The sequence below is a fragment of the Coregonus lavaretus genome, assembly GCF_964263955.1.
Source record: "Coregonus lavaretus genome assembly, chromosome: 18".
NCBI classification, from domain to species: Eukaryota; Metazoa; Chordata; class Actinopteri; order Salmoniformes; family Salmonidae; genus Coregonus; species Coregonus lavaretus.
Window position 1 is genome coordinate 33,655,389 of NC_140005.1, and position 17,965 is coordinate 33,673,353.

Below are 17,965 nucleotides of genomic sequence, written 5' to 3' on the forward strand. Positions count from 1 at the left end.
AAGGGTAGGCGACAACCGCCACGTGACATTTCAGGAAAACCTGACAACGTGTTACAAGAGCAGACACGTTCAGTGAACTGTAGTGTTTAGATAGTTGCAGGTAGAGATGTGTCATGTATAGCTGACACAATTACACATTCTGTATGACCGGTTTGACTTGGAAAACTGTATTGCCCTTATAACAATGTCATTGAAATTAAGTGGGCTAGAGCAGGGCTGCCAAATCCTGGTCCTGAGATTCCCTAAAAACACGCCATTTATGACCGGAAGTTACTTTTTTTCGTAGCAGGTTACATAAGGGTTTAGCGAAAATGCTCTCCTAACCTGATACAAAAAGTAACTGCTGGTCGTAGCTGTATCGAACTGGCATTTCTTTAGGGAGGGCCGAAACACTTTTGGTGTTTATCCTCTCCTTCTAATCTGGGACTAATTCAGACCTGGGACACCAGGTGAGTAAAATTAACTACCAGGTAAAAACAGAAACGTTTTGGCCCTCCAGGACCAGGATTGGGCAGAGTAGGGCGGCAGGTAGCTTAGTGGTTAAGAGCGTTGTGCCAGTAACCGAAAGGTCGCTGGTTCTAATCCCCGAACCGACTAGGTGAAAAATCTGTCGATGTGCCCTTGAGCAAGGCACTTAACCCTAATTGCTCCTGTAAGTCGCTCTGGATAAGAGCGTCTGCTAAATGACAAAAAAAAATATTTTTAATTTTTATGTTTCGCTCTTGAAAACTCAGTCATCATGCCCCTACGTCATTCGCAGGAAGGGCGGTGCGGTTCAGGTAAGGCAGAGTCACAACTGTGAACCACTGCGCCGCGCAAAGGAGCCACTGAGCAACCAGCAATCAGTGGGAAAACAACCGTGGAATACAGGTGCCACGTTTATCAGTTGCCAAAGAGATATTCGGATGCAAAGTAGATCGTTGCGCAAATCTTGAAAGCTGTGGAAAATAAGGAAGTCAAACGTTAGTTCTTGATTTGGGAACATAGAAGAGCAGCAGCAGCATCATCATCATGTTCAGTTGGGTGAATAATGAACAAGGAGGCAGAAACAAGGACGGCGAGATGTACCAAACTGTGACGGAGGGTCTTCAACAACTTTACACAAAAAAAATATTCCCATTGGAAGAAACGTATCTTTTCCATGATTTCCATTCGCCGGCGTTGGAGGCAGCGGATTTTCAGAGCAAGCCAATGGTTCTACTGGTTGGACAGTATTCTACGGGGAAGACAACGTTCATAAGGTAGTGCATCCAGACATCTGCAACAGTTATGCATCCTCATTTTTGTCACAACTGTATTTTACCTACAGGGTCTGCCTGTCAAATTATTGAGTTGAATAATCCCTAGGCAAGTACTTTGACAAGTTGAGCTGCCAAAATGGGGGTGAATTGATGTCAAAATGTAAATGAGGAAACAACCACTGATGGAGAAGGTTGTTGCCCGATGCAGCCTAATGTGTAGTGTTGGGAAATGATCTAGCATTATGTTGAGGTTGTAGATGTTTTTTTTCTTAATTTTTTATTTTTACCAATATTCCATGTTCACGTTCAATAGAACATGAATTAGACTTCCCTTTTTCCTTAGATCAGGGGAGGGAGGTGCCACACTAACTGCTTCTTAGATTATAATTTTTTTTATGTCACGAGGTAGAAGCTGAGAAGTGTTAACTATTTCCCCCTAGAGCAGTGTTTCTCAACTCCATTCCTCGAGTACCCCCAACAGCACACATTTGTGTTGTAGCCCCGGACAAGCACAGCTGATTCCATTTGTCAACTAATCATGAAGCCCTCAGGTAAGTTTGTATATCTACATTACTGTACAACAAAAAATGTGTGCTGTTGGGGTTACTCAAGGACTGGAGGTGGGAAACATTGCCCTGAGAGAACAAGTTAATCCACCAGCCTGTTCTTGATTGGTTGCTTTCGAGTTTCCACCATCAATATCATTGTAACTTGGGTCTTTTGTGCACTCCAGGTCTCTGAACAACCAATTGTTATAGGCGAGAAATAATAATTTCATTATATAAGTCTTTCTCAGACTCAATGGCAATTTTGAACACTGTCAGTTTAGTGACTTGGTGATCTGCAGGTTCTGCAGCAAGATGGGACATGCAGCTTCACTATCTTTAGGAAAGGTGCCTCTGGTAGGCTACTCCAGTCTGCCAACTTCTGAAAGTAGATGCACAATACTGAGAATTAGGTCAACACACCCCTTTTTGTTGCAGGGGTAACATCTCACCTTGCAGATTGTGCACACAAGAAGAAATATGGTTTCAACTTAGTCAAATCCCTTTTATTACTTTACCTTAAAAAACCAGATCAACTTTAGTGAAAACAGTTTCTTATCATAAGTAGACTACACGATTACTTGGTGTTCGTACTGCTCCTACACAACAGATGATTTCATTCTTGCAGAGCTCAGTTACATCATTTTACATTTACGTCATTTAGCAGACGCTCTTATCCAGAGCGACTTACAGTTAGTGAGTGCATACATTATTTTGTTGTATTTTTTTTAAATATTGGCCCCCCGTGGGAATCGAACCCACAACCCTGGCGTTGCAAACGCCATGCTCTACCAACTGAGCTACATCCCTGCCGGCCAATTGTGCGCCGCCCCATGGGTCTCCCGGTCGCGGCCGGCTACGACAGAGCCTGGATTCGAACCAGGATCTCTAGTGGCACAGCTAGCACTGCCTTAGACCACTGCGCCACTCGGGAGATTAGACATCAGACAGGATCCCACCCAGTTCTAAGGAATGTAATGATGAATCAGGGGAGTTGATAATTGCCTGATCCCAGATCTGTTTGTGCTGTCTTGTCAACTCCTATGGTCATTGTCATGCTTAACGTGATGTGTTTGGCGGAACAATGACCATAGGAGTTGGCAAGACGGCACACACCAATATGGGACTAGACTAGGGTAGAAAGACATTAACAGTCCTCCTAAAGACATGTCTTCTCCTTTGAGTGGATGTGGCCAAGGCAAGCTGGCATTCCTCTGTTTGAATACCTTTGACACAATGTCATCCTCTCACAGGAAGGGCTGAGTACCTATAGCATGGCCAGAACTTTGCAGGAAAAACAATGTTGCTCTGTTTTTTTGGTCTTGGGGGGCATATATCAAGCACTACGCCAGCCTTTGAAGTGTCTTGCATTGGCAGGTGAAAATGTGAGCATGTGCCATCCAGTTAAGCCCATATCAAACGAAAAGCATTTTTTAACATGCGTGTACACACTGGAATTAGAATGCACAGGAGTGAATGAGAGAAAACAGATAGGCCGTGAGCATCTACGGCGTCACAGCGCGTCAAATTAGAAAGCAAGTCTATTTTTCTCGTGTCTACGCAGAGCAATGCTGGTAAAATAAGCAGATAAACTGCATGGGTCGTTTGTAGAAAAAGAGGAATTATGATCTTCCCTATGCTAGACTAAAGATGTAGTTTAAAATCTATTGGGATGTAAGGTTTATCAGTCAAATATGCTACATATTTGAAAACAATTGCAGGTTAGCTGTGTTGATTTCGATCATAGGCATATAGCCTAGGCAGGCTACGGCTGGGAAACTCGAGGAGCCCCAATTTTCAAGAGAGAATACTGTTATGTAGACAAACGAGACTAGCTAAATTCTTTCTAATCTGCTCGGGTGTACTAGCTACAACTCTTCTCACGTTCGTAAGCTAACATAACAACTGTTTAGCGCAGGCAGGTACAGTTGCTCCTGTAGGACATATAAGGTGAGTTAAAAGGAACACACAACAATAATTCACAAGAGGTACATAGCGAACATAACAAATACAACTGTTTTATAATGGATTCTCATGACAATTAAGTTGGCATACGCTATGCAGTATGTGAATTGACACTCCTCTCGCGCGCAAATCTTGACTCCGTTGACAGCATCTTTCCGTGTGATTTTGGCTTTAGGCGGATGGCCTAGCACTCCCATAGTATGTGGTATTTACTTGTGATATTCACATTAATTTGCATATGCAAGTATTCTTTAGTCGTTCTGCTTAAACAGAAAGGCCTAGTAATAGTAGGCGTTGGCCTGGTGTTTGTGCAGATGTTTCAGTCAACAGTCAGAGAGCTTTGTAATCATGTTGGAGTCAGATTATGAATATTGCCTTTGTTATATTACCTCATCTTCATCAACCATCATGCCAAGTCCTATTGTCCATTGTAAAACATTATTTGAAGTGTTGTATTGATATGGTGTATCTAGTGTCTGGATATATTGCTGTAATGTATTGCTGATCTCAAAAAATAAATGTCCACAGTGGTGATTTACTCTTACTCTGTTCTGTTTCAGGTACCTGCTGGAGCAGGACTTCCCAGGCATGCGGATTGGCCCAGAGCCCACGACGGATGGCTTCATCGCTGTCATGTACGGGGAGAACGAGGGCGTTGTCCCTGGCAACGCTCTGGTGGTCGACCCCAAGAAACCCTTCCGTAAACTCAACGCCTTTGGCAACTCCTTCCTCAACAGGTAAAGTGGACAGTTTTTTGTTTATTACCGGTAACACTTTACATTAAAGGGGAACTGCACCCGCTGATTTGGCCTCGTTTTTTGGCTTGCTCCTCAAGAAATGCTTGCGGCCATGACAGAAGCCAAACGTGAGTTGGCTTGGGGGTGTGGTTTGATGTGGGTGTTTCTTGGGTGTGTCCTTTCCACCACCAAGACAGAACCTTGCTCGCAGCTGTTTCCCCCCATTCAATCACAACTTACCTCCTGCAGGTTGAGTTCAATAACTACAGGCAGATGTATGGTGAGATGCTGGAAGAAGCTTTGAATAGGTCAGTAGCCTACAGATTAATATGAGAAGAATGCAATTGCTGAATTTATGGGGATATTCAATTTTTTTTAAATGTAGTAACATTTCCATGAAGAATAAACAAACCTTTACATAATACCATAGAATCAGTGTTCTGCTAATATAGCAAGGTGCACCTTTAATTCCCAGCCAATACAGATACTGTGCCTATCGGTATTTTGTGTGGTGGTAATGGGGCTACCTTGGCAAACTATTTAGTGGTCATACCTTCCTGTGTGGTGTCCCGTATACAACAGGAGTTCCCTGATCCTGGTGCAGAATACACAAGGTTTCTCCCTCCCCATATTGACTAATGCCATTCAATTCAATAATAAAAAAAGGCAATACAAGTAAAAGTTGTCTAGTAAACTTTTAATACTGAGTGCCAGGTCTCTCTTCATTCAGAAGAGACATCAGTATCAAGCCTGTCTGTCAGTCTGGACTTCATCACATCATTTTGCAAGTCTCCATGTGCTGGCTCCATACATGTTTCTGTGAACACATACAGTGAGGGAAAAAAGTATTTGATCCCCTGCTGATTTTGTACGTTTGCCCACTGACAAAGACATGATCAGTCTATACTTTGAATGGTAGGTCTATTTGAACAGTGAGAGACAGAATAACAACAAAACAATCCAGAAAAACGCATGTAAATTTTTTTTAATTAAGTGATTTGCATTTTAATGAGGGAAATAAGTATTTGACACCTCTGCAAAACATGAGTAAGTACTTGGTGGAAAAACCCTTGTTGGCAATCACAGAGGTCAGATGTTTCTTGTAGTTGGCCACCAGGTTTGCACACATCTCAGGAGGGATTTTGTTCCACTCCTCTTTGCAGATCTTCTCCAAGTCATTAAGGTTTCGAGGCTGATGTTTGGCAACTCGAACCTTCAGCTCCCTCCACAGATTTTCTATGGGATTAAGGTCTGGAGACTGGCTAGGCCACTCCAGGACCTTAATGTGCTTCTTCTTGAGCCACTCCTTTGTTGCCTTGGCCGTGTGTTCTGGGTCATTGTCATGCTGGAATACCCATCCACGACCCATTTTCAATGCCCTGGCTGAGGGAAGGAGGTTCTCACCCAAGATTTGATGGTACATGGCCCCGTCCATCGTCTCTTTGATGCGGTGAAGTTGTCCTGTCCCCTTAGCAGAAAAACACCCCCAAAGCATAATGTTTCCACCTCCATGTTTGACGGTGGGGATGGTGTTCTTGGGGTCATAGGCAGCATTCCTCCTCCTCCAAACACGGCGAGTTGAGTTGATGCCAAAGACCTCGATTTTGGTCTCATCTGACCACAACACTTTCACCCAGTTCTCCTCTGAATCATTCAGATGTTCATTGGCAAACTTCAGACGGGCCTATATATGTGTTTACTTGAGCAGGGGGACCTTGCGGGCGCTGCAGGATTTCAGTCCTTCACGGCGTAGTGTGTTACCAATTGTTTTCTTGGTGACTATGGTCCCAGCTGCCTTGAGATCATTGACAAGATTCTCCCGTGTTGTTCTGGGCTGATTCCTCACCGTTCTCATGATCATTGCAACTCCACGAGGTGAGATCTTGCATGGAGCCCCAGGCCGAGGGAGATTGACAGTTATTTTGTGTTTTTTCCATTTGCGAATAATCGCACCAACTGTTGTCACCTTCTCACCAAGCTGCTGGCAATGGTCCTGTAGCCCATTCCAGCCTTGTGTAGGTCTACAATCTTGTCCCTGACATCCTTGGAGAGCTCTTTGGTCTTGGCCATGGTGGAGAGTTTGGAATCTGATTGATTGCTTCTGTGGACAGGTGTCTTTTATACAGGTAACGAGCTGAGATTAGGAGCACTCCCTTTAAGAGTGTGCTCCTAATCTCAGCTCATTACCTGTATAAAAGACACCTGGGAGCCAGAAATCTTTCTGATTGAGAGGGGGTCAAATACTTATTTCCCTCATTAAAATGCAAATCAATTTATACATTTTTTACATGCGTCTTTCTGGGTTTTTGTTGTTGTTATTCTGTCTCTCACTGTTCAAATAAACCTACCATTAAAATTATAGACTGATCATTTATTTGTCAGTGGGCAAACGTACAAAATCAGCAGGGTATCAAATACTTTTTTCCCTCACTGTACACACATAGTCACTGTTCTATTACCAATGTTAGGATGGGTAATATCTGACACAAACGGTACGATGTTGAAGTTTGAATCGGTCAGATAAAACCTACCCAATGATGGTCTCGCCATCAAATGACTGAGGCTGGCGTCTGGCAAAAGCATCTACAGTCATCTGTAGAAATAGGCAGAATTGATGCAGAGTTCATTTGTGACGCATGGAATGAAAAGGGTGTTGCTAATACTGGACATTTCTGCTGTACTGTATTATTAGTAATCCCCTTCAGTCCCACGTTGTGGATGTGTTGCGTGCCAGGTCTCTCTCCATTCAGAGACGTTCGTACCAAGCCTGTCCATTGATCAGGACTCCATCACACCATCTTGCAAGTCTCCAAGTGCTGGCTCCATAGATGCATCTCTGAATATCTGACAAACATACTATGTTGAAGTTTGAACAGGTCAGACTAAACCTACCTAATTCTGGTCTCCCCATCGACAACCGTTGGTGAGTAGACAAGGTGAGGCTGGAGGTAAGGTCTTTGCCAGCTCCACATTGAAGGACATGGCAGCGTAGATCAGCTCCTGGCCCCTCATCAAAGATTCTGGTTGGACACACACACACAAACACGTGATTACATTATCAATGGTTGTTATGATTAGCCTGGTGGAACCAACCTGATCACTGCGTTCACCTTTCTATTTCACTTCAGATAATATAATGTGAAATGGAATAGTGAACACAGCGATCAGGTTAGGTTATGCCCTGGACATTATATGCATCTAGGAAGTAGAAAATAAGCAACAAATAATATCAGTTTAGATACATTATGTTTCACAATTGGGTTATCACATGTATCAAAATAATGTGGGTTACCTTCTGTATTTGTACAAATGATCAGCCTGTGAAAGCTTTTGCTGCTGACAGGTGAAGGTTGGTGGTCGGATACTTACCTAAATGTGTCTGACTGTTCCATTCATAGGAATGCTCACAGCGAGAGCATGTCTGCATGATGCTGATGAGGGCCTCCTTGCTGGTCTTCTCTGTACTGCATGTTTGGCTGCAAGCTGGACATCTCTTGAAAAACTGCAGTATGCAATCTTATGAGGTGGTGTTGACTGAGGGGGCCAGTGACTGGGTGATATAATAGACGGCTGAGTGGTGAATTGCATTTTGTTCTAAAGAAAGGACAGAGCTTTTTGCTAGTGCACTTCACAACTAAAATGCCTACTAGTTATACAGTGGGGAGAACAAGTATTTGATACACTGCCGATTTTGCAGGTTTTCCTACTTACAAAGCATGTAGAGGTCTGTAATTTGTATCATAGGTACACTTCAACTGTGAGAGACGGAATCTAAAACAAAAATCCAGAAAATCAAATTGTGTGATTTTTAAGTAATTAATTTGCATTTCATTGCATCATGAGGCCACTATCTGCTTGGCTGGGGAATAAGCCTACTAGTTTATTAAGGTATTTTTTAATACAACTTTTCACATAACACACCTTACCTGCCACTATCAGAGGCCTCATGATGCCGTGTCCTTCTCATAAGAGTTGAGGGAGACTTTGGCAACAACGGAAGAGGTGTCACAAGGGTAATTGTGTCGCATTACACACTTTTGTTCTGAGATCTTGCTTGACAAGCTGTGAAAATAGCAGGTGAACAGTGAATGAAATGATTTTGGGAGGTCACTAAACCATTGCAATCATATTTCTGGACATGTTATGAGACCCACCTTAGCTCCTTCTAGGCATCCGTTCATGACCAGGGGATCAGTCTGGCACCCAACTGTGCATTTTGTCTAACAGAAAAACAGGGTCAACGATTGTCATCATCCCTCAATTGTAAACATAGCTAGAGAAATAACGTAATCTTGTTTGGAAGGTAATTCTATGCTTTACAGATATCGACTGACTGGATCCAGATTGGATTCAGGCCGGTGACGCCGTTACAAAATGCAACCAACTATGACATGTTTTGTTATGGCCCTGGGTTGGTTTGAGTTTGTTGCTGCTAGTTAGTACACTGTCGTAGTCACACATGAGTTAGCTAGTACCACCATACATTTAAAAATTTTTTTTACATTTGAGTGATTTAGCAGACGCTCTTATCCAGAGTGCATACATTATTATTATTATATTTTTTTTATACTGGCCCCCCGTGGGAATCGAACCCACAACCCTGGTGTTGCAAACACCATGCTCTACCAACTGAGCTACATCCCTGCCGGCCATTCCCTCCCCGACGCTGGGCCAATTGTGCGCCGCCCCATGGGTGCATACAATATTTATTTGTGCCCTAGACATGGGTTGCACATCGGAGGCTAATTTGACTGTTTCGTCTAAATTACAGTAACTTATAGTGACATGGAATTACATCTAGTAGGAAACGACTGTCATATTATGTCGTCAAATATACTTTAGAGAGATGGCAATGTTGCCAATACTGTTAGCTAGCTAATATACGGTGGTCCCCTCAATCTTAGTTAGCTGGCTAAAGTTATAGCTACTGCATCTTAAGTCAATCTGGCTTTATCACAATCTTGACAAAAGGTTTTCCTAATAATTATTTGCCTACTTTTGAAAGGTTATCGTGTTTCCAAGCCAAATCCGAGTTGTATTGAGGTAGGCTAACATTAGCCAGCTAGCTAGCTAGTTGGGTAGCTATGCTAGGGATGATGGTGATAATGATGATCAAAATATACATAACCAGCAGTCTATGGTAATAATAATATAATAATATTTTATCCAAAGCGACTTACAGTCATATGGTCTAGCTACTCACCACCATTGGGGACCAACAAACTCCAACCACCTATTCCGCACGGTAGGGTCCTTCAGCAGGGCATGCAAACCATAGTTGGCTGTGCATCCTGCTGGAAGCATGCATTGCCGAGCCGGATGCATGGTCATTCCATACAGGGCTTTTCAGTCTCAAATGGCCATGATCCTTTGAACGCGTTGGGGGTGATGAAACATCGGAGCCCCATTCAATGAAGGGAAGCAAAGTGGGCAGAGGGGTGATTTGCAAAACAGGGCATGAATTGTTGACATAATTGTAATCCAAACCCAACCTTCATTTACTCGTTGTGACGCACTCAGGTTTAAAACTCAGTTTTAGACGAGACTGACTTCATGACAAAAAAATCCTATTTACACTTTGTAGTCAATTTTGACACTAGAATATGTGTTTCTGACTCATCGATGCGACACAGGCCGTTTTCAAAGGGATTAGTTGTTTTTTAGGGGCAGTCGCTTTTTAAATAGTTTTCACAAAGCTGTTAATACATTATTATGTAACAACAATATTGTAACAAGTAATTCGTGTTATTACACAGGTATAAGCATAGAATTACATAACTTTAATTTGAAGATATCTGTGGGTATAAGAGCAACTCAATATCAGGGGTTACCCACATAGTGACATAATTGTTACTGAAATGCTGTGGCATGTGGAAATGTCCATTACATAAATAGGCAGCTGAGCCTTGGTAGGAATTTCTAACAGCCCCCCTAGCTGATAACTCAAGGTGAAGACATTTTCTTTGATATGAGTATTGATTGATTACAACCAGACACCACCTCCCCCTGTCATTAATTATGAGTTCATATTATCTGTTATCTTATCTATGTTTACCTCCCTCTCTCACTTTGTCCTCATAAATCAGACATTAGTGACATGGGGGTCCCTGTTCATTATAACATCCTGAATAAGTCATTCTTGTGCAGCGAGAACACATATTTGAAATGATATTTTTTCACATTATAAACATGTTTTGTTGAGTACATTCGTCCAAGCCTGCATTCCTGCAGTGCAACAATTGGGCTTTTCTCTCCCTGTGGTTACAAGATTTGGTTGAATTGTGTCCTATGGTGATTGACAAAGCAGATCCAGTTGATGTAATCATGTTGAAAAAAGCAGAGGTTAGGGATTATTTTGGTATTGTCGTCCCATTGCTTCCTGTCAGCCCTTTTGACATAGCTGTCATTTTTTTCCAAAAACAGTTAGGAGAGGGAAGTGACTTTGTCACTTTTCATTTATTGTAGCTGTAGCACTGTCTTGAATTTCTGTTGGCTCAGTCAAGAGGTTCTCTTAGCATTAATTTTAGCTAAACAACAATTGTCTGAAGCATGTTTCCTTTTTCCAGATATTTATAATCCATGGGAAATGGTTAAGTACTTCTATGACAGTTGGCCAAGTTAAGGTCAAAGACATTCTTGACAGGACAGAGGACATCTCCTCCTTTCCAGAGGAACCACTGACAATGCACATTGTTTCCAGTGGAATTTAATGTGCGTCACACAAGATGTCACTTGGAGTATGTCCCCCCCCCCCCCCCCCCAACTCAGTTATCTTACATGGGTGAATTTATAGCACTTAAATTGATGCCATGGTTGCATACTAGGCCTACAAGTGCCCAGACAAAAATAATAGACATCACCGGTGTTGGCCTGAATCTGCCAACAAGCCAGATCTCTGTTACCATCACACATGATCTGATCTGAATGGCTAAATCACTGCTCCTCCAAAGCAAAAACATACCAGCTTTAGAAATGGGAAAGGATGGGGTAAAAAAAGAGGAAGAAAACGTCTTGAATATGTTTTGACAACATGAGTTTATCAGGGTGTTTTCTGGAGCTGCTCTTCAAATCATGTATTGTGTTTTCTCTTCTCCTGTAGGTTCATCTGTTCCCAGATTCCTAACCAGGTCCTCCAGGGTATTAGTATAATTGACACACCAGGAATCCTGTCTGGAGAGAAGCAACGCATTAGCCGAGGTCAGTAGCTAGCAATCGAGCAGAGATGTGACATTGATTGATACAGGAGGAAGGCCTACGCTGCCAAAACACTTCTAGATGTAGACTTTTGCCACTCAATGTTGCTGCTTTTAGCATCAACCACCCTTTAAAAAAAACTATAAATCATCAAACTACCCAACTTGGAGAGCTATGGTAGTACTTTGCTTTTAAGAAATAATAGTTATTTTGTTTATGATGGCTCAATTTAACAAGTCTATGCTTGTTTGTATACGTTTCACAGGTGCAGATATTTCACATACTGGCTTTGTATTCTACAGTGCACTAATTTGATCAAACTAATGGTAAATGGGTAGCTATGGGTAGCAAGTTTGATTAAAGTGTCAAAGCATGGGATGTAGAGCTGTGTTAAGTGTTTTGCGTAGTTCTTGTCACCGGATAGATAAGAAGCATGTTCATGCTCTCAGAATGTACAGTAGGTCACTCTATGTCAGCTGTTTGACGTAATTGTACCAATATTACATCTGATAATATCACCACTGAAGGCACAGCATGATGCAATGCCTCCAGGGCCCTAGTAATGTTTTCTCCAGAATTAGAATCCAACATTGACTTTCTAAGCCTCCACTGGAAACCCTGAGATATTAAGTCCTACTGTAGGTCTTACGGCCCTGCTACACTACCATCAGCCATCTGACATTGCCGTCAGACATCAGCCGTTGAGGGAATGCTTCCTTTGACGTCAATGAAAGCTGCTATACTGCTCATGTTGCGCGTGCGTTACTTCACATCCAATGACAGCATCCAAGCTCAAGAATCTCAGAGGTTCAATTCTTGATGCCTGCATTCATGCTATCTTGTGAATTGAAATTATGTGAAAGAAACTTGATTTTGGCTGCATATTTGATATTTTATTAGGATCTCCATTAGCTGTTGCGAAAGCAGCAGCTACTCTTCCTGGGGTCCACACAAAACATGAAATATGACATAATACAGAACATTAATAGACAAGAATAGCTCAAGGACAGAACTACATAAATGTAAAAACGGCACACATAGCCTACATATCAATGCCTACATATCAATACATACACACAAAATATCTATGTCAAGTAGGGGAGAGGTATTGTACTGTGAGGTGTTGCTTTTAGGGCTGTCCCCGACTAAAAATCTTGGTCGACCGAGAGTCATCCTGTTCTTTAGATCAATCGATTGGTCGACATGTTTAAACTTATTTTTCCATATATAGACACACACCCTATGTGTTTGAATAAAATCAACTGCATATCCACTGAGCTTGTCTGATGCTTTAAGCACACTGTTTAAATAATTAAGACACATAAATGACTCGAGCCCGATGCTCACCCTGTGTTAAAAGAAATGACAGTGAGTGCCTGTGTGACTGACGCACGTTGTCGCTCTCCTCCCTGCTGCAGTGAAAAGGCACCACAACAAGCAAGTGTTTTATTGCACAGTCCAACATAATTTCATCCATTTAGTTTTTCTTGTTTGTGACGGACAAGTTCTGTTACCGATATCACTCATTTGTTTAGGAAAAACATTCCCTATTCCCTCAACCCTTGCTCTCTTTATGTGAAACATGTAAGCATTGCATGCATGTGACCAATAGGGCCTGACCTATAGCCTATCATAATCACATCAATAAATTGGTTATAACAAAATGGATGTGGAGGACGTGCAAAATAAACTCGAAACGGGCGAGTGTTTACTGGTTGCTCCGGAGGGAAAGGGGAAGTCAGATCTGAGGGAGACATTTGACTTAGTTGTGGAAACTACTGGAGATCAAGAAAAAGTAGGGTATAGGAGCAAGAGTTGCGTGAGTATTATGTGTGCCAAACAGTTGTATTTTTTTTCTGACCATTTGGAACAATTTAAACAACACTAAATAAGTGTACCAGAGAGTCTGTTCTAACGAAATAAATAAATATATATAGCCTTTATTACAGCAGACTTAAAAACTGTTGCATGCATTCGTGAATTGCAGTTTATTTATTGTTCAGGCTAATTATTCAAAGCTCCCTTTTTGTTATTTAATTTTAAAACTAAAATGCTTGATTGCATTTCAAGGCGTGAATGTCTCGTATGTTTGGCATGAACAAATTAATCATTGGTTGATTGATACAGTAGCCTATATATTGAAATATAGGCCTAAGTAAGTTACGGTATTAAGACTAAACAGGACGCTCTCTTAGGCGTGTGTGGGTTATAAAAGGCTACTATACAAAGCCTACTAATGATAACTACATTACTTATTATAATGATGATCATAATAATAATTGTAGTAATAACAATAAGAAGGAGATCAAGAAAAAGGAGGGTATAGGAGCGAGCGCTGCGTGCCTATTATGTGTGACAAACAGGTACTATTCGATTATAATATAATTTTTCTGCCTGTTTGGAACAGTGTAAACAACACTAAGTTAAGTAATACCAGTCTGTTCTAATGGAGAGAAATGTATCCAACATTTTGACGTTGCATGAGGCTTCGTGCTCATGGAATCAGTAGGCTATTAAACAAACAAAACAGGCAACTGAAGTCAAATCTGTCTTATTTCTGTAGATATACAGTTAATTTGGAAAGTATTCAGACCCCTTGACTTTTTCCACATTTTAAGTTACAGCCTTATTCTAAAATTGATTTAAAAAGTTTTTTTCCCTCATCAATCTACACACAATACCCCATAATGACAATGCAAAAACAGGGTTTTAGATTTTTTTGCAAATGTATAAGAAATAACAAACAGAGCCTCCTGAGTGGCGCAGCGGTCTAAGGCACTGCATCACAGTGCTTGAGGCGTCACTACAGAACTGGGTTTGATCCCAGGCTGTGTCACAGCTGGCCGTGACTGGGAGACCCATGAGGTGGCGCCCAGTGTCGTTCGGGGAGGGTTTGACCGGACGGATTTCCTTGTCTCATCGCGCTCTAGCGACTCCGGGCCGGGTGCCTGCAAGCTGACTTCGTCGCCAGCTGGACTGTGTTTCCTCCGACACATTGGTGCAGCTGGCTTCTGGGTTAAGCGAGCAGTGTGTCAAGAAGCAGTGCGGCTTGGCAGGGTCGTGTTTCGAAGGATGCATGGCTCTCGACCTTCGCCTCTCCCGAGTCCGTAGGGGATTTGCAGCGATGGGACAAGACTGTAACTACCAGTCTTCTCCCCTTTACTCAGTACTTTGTTGAAGCACCTTTGGCAGCAATTACAGCCTTGAGTCTTCTTGGGAATGATGCTACAAGCTTGGCACACCTGTATTTGGTGAGTTTCTCCCATTCTTCTCCGCAGATCCTCTCAAGCTCTGTCAGGTTGGTTGGGGAGCGTTGCTGCACAGCTATTTTCAGGTCTCTCCAGAGATGTTCGATCGGGTTCAAGTCCGGGCTCTGGCTGGGCCACTCAAGGACATTCAGAGACTTGTCCCGAAGCCACTCCTGCATTGTCTTGGCTGTGTGCTTAGGGTCGTTGTCCTGTTGGAAGGTGAACCTTTGCCCCAGTCTGAGGTCCTGAGCACTCTGGAGCAGGTTTTCATCAAGGATCTCTCTGTACTTTGCTCCGTTCATCTTTCCCTCGATCTTGACGCATTTTGTTATAATATTAGTTTTATTAGTGTTGCACCATTATTTGTACATAATATAACCATTTACAATTTCAGTATCACATGTCTTTGAGTGATGGACTGCCATTCCCGTGGCCTCCAATGGATTAGTCCACTGAGACAGGCGCGAATCAGATGGGTGTCTTGTGCACCATAAAAAAAAATATATATATATATATATATACAGTTGAAGTCGGAAGTTTACATACACCTTAGCCAAATACATTTAAACTCAGTTTTTCACAATTCCTGACATTTAATCCTAGTAAAAATTCCCTGTCTTAGGTCAGTTAGGATCACCACTTTATTTTAAGAATGTGAAATGTCAGAATAATAGTAGAGAGAATTATTTCTTTCATCACATTCCCAGTGGGTCAGAAGTTTGCATTCACTCAATTAGTATTTGGTAGCATTGCCTTTAAATTGTTTAACTTGGGTCAAAAGTTTTGGTTAGCCTTCCACAAGCTTCCCACAATAAGTTGGGTGAATTTTGGCCCATTCCTCCTGACAGAGCTGGTGTAACTGAGTCAGGTTTGTAGGCCTCCTTGCTCGCACACGCTTTTTCAGTTCTGCCTACACATTTTCTATAGGATTGAGGTCAGGGCTTTGTGATGGCCACTCCAATACCTTGACTTTGTTGTCCTTAAGCCATTTTGCCACAACTTTGGAAGTATGCTTGGGGTCATTGTCCATTTGGAAGACCCATTTGCAACCAAGCTTTAACTTCCTGACTGATGTCTTGAGATGTTGCTTCAATATATCCACATAATTTTCCTTCCTCATGATGCCATCTATTTTGTGAAGTGCACCAGTCCCTCCTGCAGCAAAGCACCCCCACAGCATGATGCTGCCACCCCTGTTCTTCACAGTGATGTTCTTCGGCTTACAAGCAACCCCCTTTTTCCTCCAAACATAACAATGGTCATTATGGCCAAACAGTTCTATGTTTGTTTTATCAGACCAAAAAGTACGATCTTTGTCCCCATGTGCAGTTGCAAACTGTAGTCTGGCTTTTTTATGGCGGTTTTGGAGCAGTGGCTTCTTCCTTGCTGAGCGACCTTTCAGGTTATGTCGATATAGGACTTGTTTTACTGTGGATATAGATACTTTTGTACCTGTTTCCTCCAGCATCTTCACAAGGACCTTTGCTGTTGTTCTGGGATTGATTTGCACTTTTCGCACCAAAGTACGTTCATCTCTAGGAGACAGAACGCGTCTCCTTCCTGAGCGGTATGACGGCTGAGTGGTCCCATGGTGTTTATACTTGCTTACTATTGTTTGTACAGATGAAAGTGGTACCTTCAGGCGTTTGGAAATTGCTCCCAAGGATGAACCAGACTTGTGGAGATCTACAATTCTTTGGTTGATTTATTTTGATTTTCCCATGATGTCAAGCAAAGAGGCACTGAGTTTGAAGGTAGGCCTTGAAATACTTCCACAGGTACACCTCCAATTGACTCAAATGATGTCAATTAGCCTATCAGAAGCTTCTAAAGCCATGACATCATTTTCTGGAATTTTCCAAGCTCTTTAAAGGCACAGTCAACTTAGTGTATGTAAACTTCTGACCCACTGGAATTGTGAAACAGTGAATTACAGTGGGGAGAACAAGTATTTTATACACTGCCGATTTTGCAGGTTCTCCTACTTACAAAGCATGTAGAGGTCTGTAATTGTTATCATAGGTACACTTCAACTCTGAGAGACGGACAAAAATCCAGAAAATCACATTGTATGATTTTTAAGTAATTAATTTGCATTTTATTGCATGACATAAGTATTTGATACATCAGAAAAGCAGAACTTAATATTTGGTACAGAAACCTTTGTTTGCAATTACAGAGATCATACGTTTCCAGTAGGTCTTGACCAGGTTTGCACACACTGCAGCAGGGATTTTGGCCCACTCCTCCATACAGACCTTCTCCAGATCCTTCAGGTTTCGGGGCTGTCGCTGGGCAATACGGACTTTCAGCTCCCTCCAAAGATGTTCTATTGGGTTCAGGTCTGGAGACTGGCTAGGCCACTGCAGGACCTTGAGATGCTTCTTACGGAGCCACTCCTTAGTTGCCCTGGCTGTGTGTTTCAGGTCGTTGTCATGCTGGAAGACCCAGCCTCGACCCATCTTCAATGCTCTTACTGAGGGAAGGAGGTTGTTGGCCAAGATCTCGCGATACATGGCCCCATCCATCCTCCCCTCAATACGGTGTAGTCGTCCTGTCCCCTTTGCAGAAAAGCATCCCCAAAGAATGATGTTTCCACCTCCATGCTTCACGGTTGGGATGGTGTTCTTGGGGTTGTACTCATCCTTCTTCTTCCTCCAAACACGGCGAGTGGAGTTTAGACCAAAAAGCTCTATTTTTGTCTCATCAGACCACATGATCTTCTTCCATTCCTCCTCTGGATCATCCAGATGGTCATTGGCAAACTTCAGACGGGCCTGGACATGCGCTGGCTTGAGCAGGGGGACCTTGCATGTGCTGCAGGATTTTAATCCATGATGGCGTAGTGTGTTACTAATGGTTTTCTTTGAGACTGTGGTCCCAGCTCTCTCCAGGTCATTGACCAGGTCCTGCCATGTAGTTCTGGGCTGATCCCCCACCTTCCTCATGATCATTGATGCCCCATGAGGTGAGATCGTGCATGGAGACCCAGACCAAGGGTGATTGACCTTCATCTTGAACTTCTTCCATTTTCT

General features: G+C 42.4%; 1 protein-coding gene across 1 annotated transcript in view; it reads left to right on the forward strand.

Moving 5' to 3' along the window:
- The first annotated feature begins 752 nt into the window (after positions 1-752).
- LOC311145905 (EH domain-containing protein 4-like) overlaps positions 753-17,965 on the forward strand; it is a 38,444-nt gene continuing 21,231 nt past the window's right edge. Inside the window, exons 1-3 of the mRNA XM_084182283.1 lie at positions 753-1,241; positions 4,312-4,488; positions 11,588-11,685. Coding sequence (XP_084038409.1) covers positions 1,012-1,241; positions 4,312-4,488; positions 11,588-11,685 — 505 coding nt within the window. The 5' untranslated portion in view covers positions 753-1,011. The remainder of the gene's footprint in view (positions 1,242-4,311; positions 4,489-11,587; positions 11,686-17,965) is intronic.